The 12589-nt window shown below is 44.3% G+C and overlaps 1 protein-coding gene across 9 annotated transcripts in view; it reads right to left on the bottom strand.

The window, feature by feature from the left end:
- MATN2 (matrilin 2) overlaps positions 1-12589 on the bottom strand; it is a 114868-nt gene that overhangs the window by 63683 nt on the left and 38596 nt on the right. For all 9 annotated transcript variants that reach the window (XM_030553534.1, XM_030553533.1, XM_030553536.1 and 6 more), the window contains exon 3: positions 10336-10905. In XM_030553534.1, the coding sequence (XP_030409394.1) occupies positions 10336-10905 (570 nt within the window). The remainder of the gene's footprint in view (positions 1-10335; positions 10906-12589) is intronic.

The raw sequence follows: 12589 nt of genomic DNA, 5'->3' as shown, positions 1-12589 counted from the left end.
CTAGATTAATCTGAGGCCCGTTCACCTGTAGTTCAATACACAAAAACTGAGCACTAATATTTTTTCCTCAGGAAAAGCAGAATAACAGCCTTTGTGAATTAATTTTTTTTTTTTACTTTCTCACCAAATTAAATTGCAAGTTAAAAGTAGCAAAATGCAAAAGAGTGGGAAAGGAAGAAGGAAAGAAAGCAGTTAGGTCTAGCTCTGTAGTGTTCATTGCTGTTTTATTGGGCTTTTGCTTTCTAGATCAGACTGAGACTGGGCATTAAGAATCCCCTACAATCTTTACTTTCCACTTGAACATTGCTTATATGTCACTTCTGTGTCATATGTTGAAACCCTTCACAGTGAATACCTAGTTACAGATAAGTATACTTTGTGCAGTAGCCAGCTAAGAATTTAAGGGGTCTTCATTGTACTAGGTGGATGAACCTTTAAATTTATGGACTATACACATTTAACCTCCATATTTTTCTAATGGCCTCAACAGAAACCAGAGAAACAGCTCCGAGTGTGGTGAGTATGGTACTTTTAAAGAAAAAATGTGGTTGAGAAACACATACCCTGCATCTAGTCTTTGGAACAGTCTCCAGCATTATGAATTCACAACCAATGTACAAACCAACATTATTTCTAACCCGCTTATTAAAATGTTTGGATCATAATATCAACTGCTGTACTACAACTACAACTTTTCAAGTGCTTTCATTTATGTGGATAAGGATCTGCTGGAAGGAACTCCTTGTCTTTTTCTTTTGCATTAATATTCTTCTGAAAGTGAAACATAAGCTCTCTGATGCTTCTCCAAACACAAGTCTCCTGCTGGCTGTATGCCACTAGCCATAATAATTAAATACTATCTTATTATGACAAAAAAAACCTTTTAAATTTGCCAACTGCTAAGCAGAAAATGAAGTCATTTTAATGTCCCAGGCATTAGGGAATCTTCCATTTACAAAGTGAGCAAATGCAGCACAAGCTGTATTTATAGACTATTACATCAAAAAAACACACACTAACTTAGAAGAACATCCAAGTTGCAAGACCATTCAAATACTCAGAAGTCAGGAAATACTAGAATTAAAGTTGCCTGTGGGTATGTCTACACTGAAATGTAAGCCCAGGTTTAGACTCAGGCTCAAGCCCAAATCCCACTTCTACCTACACACAGTTCTGTCTGACTTAGGCCTGGGTACTGGCCCCCAGGACTCTACAGTGGGTAGAAGATTTGAGTCTGGCCCCATGGCAGCTCAGGCCCAAACTCCATCTTCTGCACTATGATACATCTTGGTCCTGGCTCCTCTAGATTTGGGATCTGACAGTCTCACAATGCTATCTCACAATTCCATGGGCACGTGTTCTTTATCCTCTCTATAGCCAGTTGACGCCCAGGAAACGGAAGCAACCCTCTTTGTTCAAGTACAGTAGCCCAGTGTTTAACCCTTCCATTTTATTCTGACTGCAGAGCTGCAGACACATTGAACCTTCTCCTGTTTTTGCAATGGCCACAAACCAGAAGTCTTTTGCCAACTGCACTGCTTCCTGATCACAGGAGCACAACCAGATTTTGGTGAAACTCTGGTACAAGGTGAGCAAAAAGTTAGAGTTCCAGGAATGACCACGCATCCCAGGAAATAGAGAAGGTGGCAGCATTGGTGATTCACCATACACATGCCCAGTGCAGGGAGAGGACTAAGTGGCTCAAGACCAACTATCGGAAAGCCAGGATGAGAACTGCACATCTGGGAACTTGCCATCATCCAGCCTCTTTTATGAGGGGTTTGACCACGTGCTGGGTACTGCACCAAGCACAGAGCCACCAGAGCTTCATGACAGCCTTGTCAGCCAGGATGGCGACCTTCTCACCTCTGAATCCAGTATAGGACCATATGATGCTACCAAAATGACTGTTCCTGAAACCACTCCCTGTCATAACCTTAGTCCCAGATTTGGACCTTAGCGTCCAAAATATGGGGATTAGCATGAAAACCTCCAAGCTTAGCTACCAGTTTGGACCTGGTACTTGCTGCCACCACCCAAAAAATTAGAGTGTTTTGGGGCACTCTGGTCCCCCTGAAAACCTTCCCTGGGGACCCCAAGACCCAAATCCCTTGAGTCTCACAACAATGGGAAATAATTCTTTTTCCCTTCCCCCCTCCAGGTGCTCCTGGAGAGATACACAGACACAAGCTCTGTGAATCCAAACAGAGTGACTCCCCCTCTCCGTTCCCAGTCCTGGAAACAAAAAGCACTTTCCTCTTTACCCAGAGGAAATGCAAAATCAGGCTAGCAAATTCAACACACACAGATCTCCCCTGATTTCTTCCTCCCACCAATTCCCTGGTGAGTACAGACTCAATTTCCCTGAAGTAAAGAAAAACTCCAACAGGTCTTAAAAGAAAGCTTTATATAAAAGAAAGAAAAATACATACAAATGGTCTCTCTGTATTAAGGTGACGAAATACAGGGTCAATTGCTTAAAAGAATATTGAATAAACAGCCTTATTCAAAAAGAATACAAATCAAAGCACTCCAGCACTTATATTCATGCAAATACCAAAGAAAAGAAACCATATAACTTACTATCTGATCTCTTTGTCCTTACACTTAGAAACAGAAGATTAAAAGTAGAAACTACTTCTCCAAAGCTCAGAGAAAGCAGGCAGACAGACAACAAAGACCTCAGACACAAAATTCCCTCCACCCAAAGTTGAAAAAATCCGGTTTCCTGATTGGTCCTCTGGTCAGGTGCTTCAGGTGAAAGAGACATTAACCCTTAGCTATCTGTTTATGACACTCCCAAAGGAGGCTTTGATGCTGGAGCAGCTGCAGTACATCCTGGGTCTTTATTTGGAGGAGCTTTTTGATGTCTCCCCAGAGAAGCAGCCCGCCATTGAACTGACAACAGAATTGGAAGAGGCAGAAGTTGTCCCAGAGCCTGGTAGGTTTCTAGCTACATCTGTGTTTTTACTAATATAGTAATGGGAAAGATTTCTGGATTATGAACCAATGCAGAAGTTATTACCAGCCACAGATAGCTGTGGCTAATGGCAGACTGCATGCTAGCGGCTTAGGAACCCTCCGCACCCTTTGGAATATAAAATGGACACCAGGAAGTAGAAACAGTGGAACAAGCATTTTTAAAAAGTTTTCATAGAAGCTCACACATTCTTGCTATGATGTGGAGAGATGTTAAAAATATGTAGCTTATACTGCCTTTCCTGTTACTGTGCCATCCCACTCCTCCCCAATGGTTTAACAAGCCTCATGTAAACAGTGAACCGTATGTGGGGACGGAAGTGGAACGTAGTCCACTTACAAATGTAGTCCATTTAAGCTAAATGTAGCCCATGGAGCCTACAAGTTATGAAAACATTTGTCCGAAATACAGCTGGAGTTTCGTATGCAGTCCAGAAATATTCCAGGAATGGGTGAGGTGGCTGTTGAATTCTTGACCAGTCTGTACTAGCATGTGTGTTTGCATGAAGTCCTAACAGGCTGCACTGGAAGCCATGGGGAGGCAGTAATGCATGGGGATGGTAACGCAACATCCTGATTCCCCCATGAATTTTGACCCAATCTCAAATTGCTGAAAGTGTCTTTTGCCCCAAGCTCTCTCTCCCCGCAGCAGCACCTGGGCTGGAGGAAGAGGCATCTCACCCCGCAGTGGCAGCTCTGGGGCTCAAGCTGCAGGATAGGCACCCCTCCCCCTGCCCCAGCAGGTCCAGGCCAGGGGAGGGCCACCCCAGCCACACCTGGGCCATGCTGCTCTCGCCATGCCTGGGGCTGCTCCAACTGTGCCGCCCTGGCCATGCCCTGGGCCACTCTGGCCACAGCAGAGTTGGGGCCAGGGGAGGGGCGCCCCAGCCACGTCAGGTTGGGGACTAGGGAAGGTGCACCCCTTTCCCAACCGGGTTCCCGGAGCACCTGTGTGGCACTAAATAGGCTGCTGAGCAGCCGCGCGGCTTACAGGGAACTTAGCTCACCACTATTCTCTAGACAGCTCATGTACCTATCACAAATCTGTCCATGGTAGAGCTGTATGGGGAGTGTACATACATAAGTCCAATTACCCCCACCCCAGCAGGCATTGTGGGGTATGTCTTTCTGGTGGACCAGAGCTCAACCCTCTGCCTGAGGCCTCTTGGTTGTTTCTTTCCCTCTTGGTGCCTCAGGTGAAACAACAAAACAGCCTACAGTCAACAAACAAGGTAACTCACCCCCTCCCCCTCTGCTCCTATCCACCCCCCTACACCTCCTGTGGCAGCTCCTAGATTTTCATTTTAATAATGTATAGCAAAACCTACTGAATCCCCTTAACATTAAATTAAAGAAACCTTGGAAAAGACATTAGCTATGCAACTTCCACTTGCAAGAATTACAAGTTACAAATATCTCCCCTAAATTTTAATTGTTGATTTGAAAGAATCATTAAAAAATGAAGTCATCATTAGAACTGGAGGGGAAAGTTTTCCTATCCCACAAAAATTGACATTTCAAAATTTTCTCCACTCTTCTTGGAACAAAATGAACACCTTTCAATATTTTTCATGAAAAGCCATAGAGTGTGCGCACCATCCCAGAATAGCCAGTAGTTTAGTGGTTAGGGCACAAATAATTCTATATTCACAGGGACAGAGAGAGACTAACTCTATGGTCCAAAAGTTAGGGCACTCACCAGATTCATGTTCCCGCTCCAATAAACATTTAATTAGACAAAGTGGAATAGCTCCAATCGGGGAGTGAGACCCAGTCCAGAACAGCCAATAGCCTGGTGGCTAGGGAACTACTAACCCTAACCACCAAGCTATTGGCTATTTTGGGATGCGTGGCAGTCTCTCTTTTGTTTTGAATAAAAAGTTTTGTCAAAACTGACCCTTTCTCACCAAAATTTTTGATTTTGAGAAATTGGCATTTTCTGACTAAAAAACCTGTTTCGTCAAAAATTTCCCAATCAGCTCTATTCATCCTGTGGCCTAATCATCTACCACAGTGGCTCTCAACCTTTCCAGACAACTGTTCCGCTTTCAGGTGTCAGATTTGTCTTGCCTACCCCCAAGTTACACCTCACTTAAAACCTACTTGCTTACAAAATCAGACAAAAATTGAAAGTGTCACAGCACACTATTTCTGAAAAATTGTTTACTTTCTCATTTTTACCATATTATTATAAAATAAATCAATTGGAATATAAACATTGTACTTACATTTCAAGGTATAGTATATTGAGCAATGCAAACAAGTCATTGGCTGTATGAAATTTTACTTTGTACTGACTTTGCTAGTGCTTTTTATGTAGCCTGCTATAAAACTAGGCAAATATCTAGATGAACTCCCTGGGAGATCTCTGTGTACCCCCAAGGGTATGCGTTCTCCTGGTTGAAAACCACTGATCTACCATACCATTAAAGAGACATGGGCTCAACGACTAGCTTTAGCTGCTCAAACCCTGAGCCAAGAAGTGCCGCGGAGGCATTCCCTGAGCACAGGCAGTGCTTTTTGTCAAGCAAAGGCAATCCTGCTCAGCCTCCACATCTCTTCCTCTGGAAGGATAGCGGCTGTATCCTGGGGCATGTATGCTGAGGACTTAGAAGCAAACTACAAACAAGGTTTGCATTTTTTATTTTTCACCTACTACCCTGAAAAGTAAGTTAATAACCAAAGTAAAAAACACTTGTGCTGGCCCCATCTCCATATAATTTAAAGTAATAATAATATCTTTAAAAAAAAACCAGTTGTGTACTACTTAATGTTCACTCTGTTTACATTTAATGTTGTCAATTCACTTTTTATTTATTTATTTTAATGTAACTCACTACCATGGCTGATAATATAGCAGAAAAAAATTGTCAAATATATTATCTGATGAATTTCACTGTCAGTAGGTTGTGATATCACTGCTTCCACTGGAGTCCTGTTAAAATCTGGAGTGGTTCTGGAAATGGTAGCTTTTCCACACTGCCCTACCTATGTGCATCACCCCTATTCTGGAGGGATCCCTTCTAGATGTGAGAGGGCATTCTGGTCTCCTCACCCATTCAGTCTCTCCTGAGAATGCCAGCAAGAACAACAAATTGTGATGGCTCACGTGAGACAGATGCATGTCTACTTGGACGTGGGTTCCATACAATTCTGCATCACTAATTTGTATTAACATCTTCCAAAACAGTCTCTATGCATCAGGGTAAAGTAAAAGAGAAAAACGTATTTTAATATATGGATTAGAACAGATCTTCTGTATTAATCTTAATATATTAGGTATGTCATCGGACTTTTTAAAAACCTGTCTAAATACATAATTACCTGATATAAAACTGTGACCGAGGTACCTCTTGGTGCCCATTAGCAGAAGTAACAGGGGTGCATAGGGTTACAGGAATCCCTTTGGTCTACAAAATAGTTTATCAAAAGGTGTCATGTAAGGTCTCTATTGAAAGCCTGCATCACTGATCATCCTAATCAATGAGAAATGTATGTAGGGATAATATGTTATCTCTCCAGCTATATGTAAATTGAATATTGTATAATTCACAATGAACGCCTATTTACAGCCTGAGCAAAACACTACTCAAGTGCACAAAATGCTAATCGAGATATTACAGGGGGAGTTTCTCTACAAGAACAAGCAAACAGCAGGGGTTACCCTGTTTACAAGTGAAGACAATGGGTCATCATGAACTATATCTGGGACTGCAACAAGGGCAGGCTGTGGGGGCAGGCTGCCAGCTGTCTTGTCATATGAATGGAGATCATGAATGGAGCCAGTCTGACTGTTTAACCTTGGCAGAGAAACTTAGGGCAAGCTATCCTTTATGAGACAGGAGAATGACTTGTTAGTTAAGTTCAGGCTCTAGAAAGCATATTATGATTTTATTTGTGTCTATTAAATCTGTTTACTTCTTGAATCTCTGTTCTTTGTTAAATAAATTCAGATTTATTTTCAGTATAAACAAATCTAAATCCTGGGAGTTGAATGGAGCAATGATGCGGAGGTGAAACTGATAAGCTAGCGTGAATATTCCTTTGGGAGTAGCAGATGTGTGAATGTTGTGAATGTCTAGTGGCACAGGGACTGGACATTCCAGGGGGATCCTCAGAGTGCTTGGGGTTTGGAGTGTGCCTATTGCTTACCTGCAGAGGGACTGCGGAGCCTGCATGAGCTGAGAAGGGAATGCTTGTGTGGCCTGTGGAGTTGGGGAGATGACCCCTGGCAGACACAGACAAGACTTCCTCACGTTAAGGGCAGGTTTTAACAAGATGCCTCACAACCCCGGGCACCCCCAGGAAGGATCACAGAAGCCATTTGCCTATTGCAAAGTAGTGTACATTAGCAAAGATTACTTTTAACTTTATTGCATGAATGAACAATACTGCAGTAATGGCTGTTCATAAGTTTTTGTACACAAAAAAGACTGTAGATGGAACAAAAGTACTACTTAGTTTTCATGTCTCATTTCTAATATCAAGGAACGTGCAGAGATATTTCTTTGCACACTGTCAATATTTAAGCATTTGGAAGGGTTCTATATATACTGCCTGAACTCTGTATTTTGATTATAGCCAAGAGATCATTGTGACCCTGTAGCGAGGGGGCCTCACTCCCCGCCGCGCCTGAGAGGAACAGGCCAGAACAGGTGCGGCAATGGGCGGAGCCACTGCCTCCTGTCCCTGCCCCCCAGAAGTAAGGGGTGGGACAGGAAGTCCAAGGCCACTGCCACCTGTCCCCGCCCCCTGGAAGTTGAGGGGTGGGACAGGAAGTATAAAAGCCTGGCCCCAGCATTCAGTTGAAAGGACGCTGCTGGAGTAGGCAGACGCTGGGACCTGAGCTCCTGCTGGGCCCAGCCTACCCCGTGCTCGGTCCCCAGAGGAGCATTGGCCTGACCTGCCCCGTGCTCGATACCCGGAGGAGTACTGGCCTGACCTACCCCGTGCCCGGTACCCAGAGGAGCTGCCGGAGCTTCCCGACGGCCGGCCTTCAGAGGAGCTGTCGGAACCTCCCAACGCCCAGTACCCAGAGGAGTGGACTGGACCTCCCGACGCTCAGTACCCAGAGGAGGGGACTGGAGCTCCCGACGCCCAATCCCCAGAGGAATGGACTGGACCTCCCGACGCTCGGTATCCTGAGGAACCCATGGTCTGGGACCCACAGGACAACGCTGGCAGATGGCAGGTACCCAGTGAGGGAGAGGTTGGAAGTGGCCTGGGGGCAGCCGACTCCAGTCAGGCTGCAGACTCACCTGAGCCGATGTCATTGTGTTTCGGTCATGATCCCCCATTGACCGCCAGCGGTGTAGACTGCTACTAGGGCCCCGGGCTGGAACGCAGTGGAGTGGGAGGGCCTGCGTTCCCCCTGCCACCCGTTCAAGGGTGGCAGACTCCCCCTCCTCCCTGGCCTGAACAGGCCATTCCTGGTGTTTGTTGGCTCAACCCCTGGGCCCTGAGTCGCTTGTTGCCCTGCCCTGGGCCAGGGCCTGGGCTTTCTGCACCTGAACTGCTTGTTTGCTCAGCCCTGCAACAGAAAGGGCCTGAGTCCCCTGTTAACTGTTTGCCTGTTTGCTCAGCCCTGCAACAAAGGGCCTGAGCCACCTGCTGTGTCTGTTTGCTCAGCCCTGCAGCAGAGCGTCTGAGCCCTAAGTGACAGTAGGCGGCAGCCCAGCCCCAAAACAAGGGGCGGGCCCCGGGCCAACGGAGTGCGGTAAGCCGGTGTGGCTCGCCCCTGCCTTCAAGGAGGGTTGAGCCCTGGCTCCGCTCCGCTACAGACCCTAACAGCAGTCCAGTGCAAGAGGGCAAGGGGTTCATTGGTATCTGGCAGTAAGCTTCAAATGATCAGTAATATTCTTGCCTGCTGTATGTACAGTAAATGCCCAAGGAACCATACAAATGTGAAGGGAGTAGGTAAACAGGTTTCTCCAAGACAAAGGACAAGCTGATGTCTCCAGCCAGGTGTCATCAGAGTCCTTTGGTAATCACATGGCAAGGATTCATTTGCATCACAGCAGGAGGAACAGAAACATTTGCATTTTTGCAAACACCAATGCTGGAAGAAACCAGCGTGGAACTTCCTTCACCACCAGATTCCACATTTCCTTCCCTATAGCTTGAATTAACCTTACTTTGTGTGTGTGTGTGGGGGGGCAGTCGGAAACCTTCAGAAGAATCTATTTCACAAGGTCACTGGACTCTAAAAGAGAGGGGCAAAGAACCCCAAGCTACCTTTCAAAGGAACAGAGCTCTCTGGAGTTTATGGAAGATCCTGGCCAGAGGGATGGCAATGTGTCTTGCTGGAAGAGTAATGTGGTAAGAATCTGACCCTGAACTAAGACTACAGTTTTGTTAAATCTTAATCTCTAGGAAGTGTTTTTAATTTTTATTTGCTTGTAACCATTTCTAACTCTATGCTTCATACTTGAATTAACCTATAATCCTATCTCCTTTTGGTAATGAACTTTACTTTTACTCTAAACCCACCCAGTGCTGTTTGAAATGAAGTGATTGTTAACCCCAGTTAAAGTGATAAACTGTGCATTTTGCCCCTTTAGTGGAGCAAACAAACCTCTGATTGGTCCAGGAAAGGACTGCACATTGCAGAGCCTGTGGTTTTGGGAAAATTCAGGACTGTAAGGTATTGGGGTCATCTTGCAAGATGTAACCAAAAATCTGGTGGATATAAATGTGAGACTGGGGTGTAACAAGCAGGCTGCTGGAGTCAGAGTTGCAGACCCACAGGTACTTACCTTACAGATACTCAGTGCATGCTTGTAAAATAGTTGGGAGTGTCCAGATAAGGGAGCTACAGCAGCATTGCTATTCCAGGCACGCAGGGTTACAGGACAGGCAATGACACAACCTCTCACTGGTTTGGACTGTACCCAAAATCTGACAACCATGAAGCTTACAAATTTAGAGATCAGTACTAAATGAAAAATATTTAAAAATTAATATAAATCAAATTACTTATGACATTTAAGTAGCAAAGAATGGTGTATTCTCTAAAATAATAATAATAATAATGATGAATAATAAATGGTAAAAGAAGGGTATGTGTATTTCACTCATTGCATACTTCCACTAGGAATTAAATCACATTTTAATAGGTCCAACAGCAGAATTGGCTCTCTCCCTGCCAGATATGTCTCCTATGCTGAGTGTCTTTTGGATAAACCTCTTTTATACATTTTATATGAATTAAGCACCAATATTTTCTAGTTTAGCTTTCTGCTTAGCTTTTATATTGCACCACAAAACCTAGGTAATTTTTCTTTGATTTTTTGCATGTTTGTTTTTTACTCCGAATATTTTCACCCAGGCTTTCAAATCCACAAATAGTTGTCTTACCGCAAATTTTAGTCTGGAATGCAGAGGTTAGTGTTTCAATCTGACTGAAATTAGCCACCAAAAAGACATGCTCTTCATGAGGTTCACTTCCAATGGACTTCAAGGTGTTCATATCCACTCTCCCCACACCAATGGCAAAAATCAGGATGCCTGAGTTCCGGGCTTTAGCTGCAACCTCTGCCACAGGATCCTGTGGTCTCCCATCTGTCACTATCATGATAATTCTGGGCACATTCTGGCTCAGTGGCCGTGCTCCTTCCGATTCTGAAAATGCAATGTTCAGTGCATACTGAATAGCCAGTCCAGTCATGGTGCCAGTGGCCAGGTGCATCATTCTTTTCACTGCTCGTTCCACATCATGTTTCCTCCTGAACGTCTTCAATGAAAACTCATGTTTGACTGTGCTTCCATATTGAATGAGGCCTACTCTGGTGACATCAGGACTGATGTCTAGGAACTGCAAGATGGTTAAAATGAATTCCTTCACTTTTTCAAAGTCGTAAGGACGTACACTGCGAGAGCTGTCGATGATGAAGACGAGATCAAGACGTTTACGGCTGCAAGCATTCTCTGGAAGAGGGAAAAAAAACAAAGATGATTTGACTAGAATTCTAAAATACAAAGCAGATAAGCCTAGCCCAAAGACTCAACTGTGCTGGCAAAACAATAAGCTATTATGTATCTCAAGGGAAAGCAAAGTCCAGCCATGGACCAAATAATTATTTTTCTACAATTCAGCACCCAATGCAGAGGGGTGATCTCCAGAGAGTACAATTTTCTTGGTATATGTGCGCTTGCACACATGCATGCACACACTTTCTAGTAACTTTCTGATCATTTCTGTCCCTCACTGCACTTTCCTTTCCTTCTCTTGTACCTCCTATCCTGTTCCTCTGGCTTTTTCAATGCCTGTTATTCCCTCTTCCCTTCTCTCCTCCTCCTCATCCTTCCTCTACATTTTCTCTGTCCTCATTAACATCTTCAATGCTTTTTCAGTCTCTCTCTTGTTCCAACAATCCCTCTTTTCTCCTTCCTCCTCCACTTTCCCAAATCCAAATTTTTCATTCTTTTTGTTATCTCACTAATGTTTTAATCTTGCTCTAGTCACATTACCTTTCAGCACTTTTCACCACTGTAAGGCGGGAAAGAGGAGGAAGAGGGAGCTGGCATAGGTATTTATCATATAGTCTTTAATTGCATGGTCACATACTATTTTTTCCACTGGACCCCTGCGCTTCATTCAGTGCACAGGATGGGCAATGCTGACTGAATGAGTAGCTATTCAATATTTTGTTTTGTTTTCATTGTTCAAACTGTGGCCCTATGACTTATTTACTGCACCCTATTCAAACTCTGCTCTGAAGACAGAATTATTACTTTCCTCATGGGCTTTTCTATGGAACTCATCACTAAAGTATCTGATTGCTTCACATACATTAATTAATTTTAATCTGTGAGGAATGGTGGTATTATTATCTCTATTTACAGAAGGGGAACTGAGACAGAGCATTTATAGGTTAAAACTGTCGGTTAGTTTTGTATCCAATTTGAGATGCAATGGGCCTGATTTTTCAGAGAAGCTGGCATTACATAGTGCAGTACACATTCAAAGCACAGCTCTCAGTGACTTCAACAGCAGCTGGGAATACTCAGCACTTCTGCCAATAATACCTCAGGGTAACTTGCCTTCTATCACACAGGAAAATTGGATTCAATTTTCCATGGTGGAATTCAACAGTATTCACTTGGACCATCTTTTGCTCTTCCCGCAGTCCCTTGTCTCATTCACTATACCCCTTTCAGCTTCAGCAACAAATGGGGCAGGATTGTATAGACAATAGCCTACTTCACTATCCAGAGCACTATCTATCTTGTGCTCCAAATGAGGCAGGAGTCCTATGAAAAATATAGTATGTGATCAGGTCAGTCAAGATTGTATAATACATACGCACAAGTAGGGTAGCCACTCGCAGGTTCCTGGGATACTGGAGGTTCCAGGACTTCCAAGAATTGCGTGACCCTCCCCCACACTGGTGTCACCTTCCACAAACAGTGCATGTGAGGTTATGCCGTACAAGAAGTGCCCCCACTGCTGTGACCTCGCATTACAGTGCATGTGAGGTCATGCCACATGGAGGGTGCCATCTTTAAGCGCATGCTGCTCTGTTCCACCAGTGTGACCTCATGCAGCGTGAGGTCATGCTGCATGGTGGGCACCATGTTTAAGTGCATGTCCCCCCACCAGTGTTACCTT

The sequence above is a fragment of the Gopherus evgoodei genome, chromosome 2 (assembly GCF_007399415.2).
Source record: "Gopherus evgoodei ecotype Sinaloan lineage chromosome 2, rGopEvg1_v1.p, whole genome shotgun sequence".
NCBI classification, from domain to species: Eukaryota; Metazoa; Chordata; order Testudines; family Testudinidae; genus Gopherus; species Gopherus evgoodei.
The sequence above is the reverse complement of the archived record's forward strand: the minus strand, read 5'-3'. Positions and strand labels throughout refer to the sequence as shown.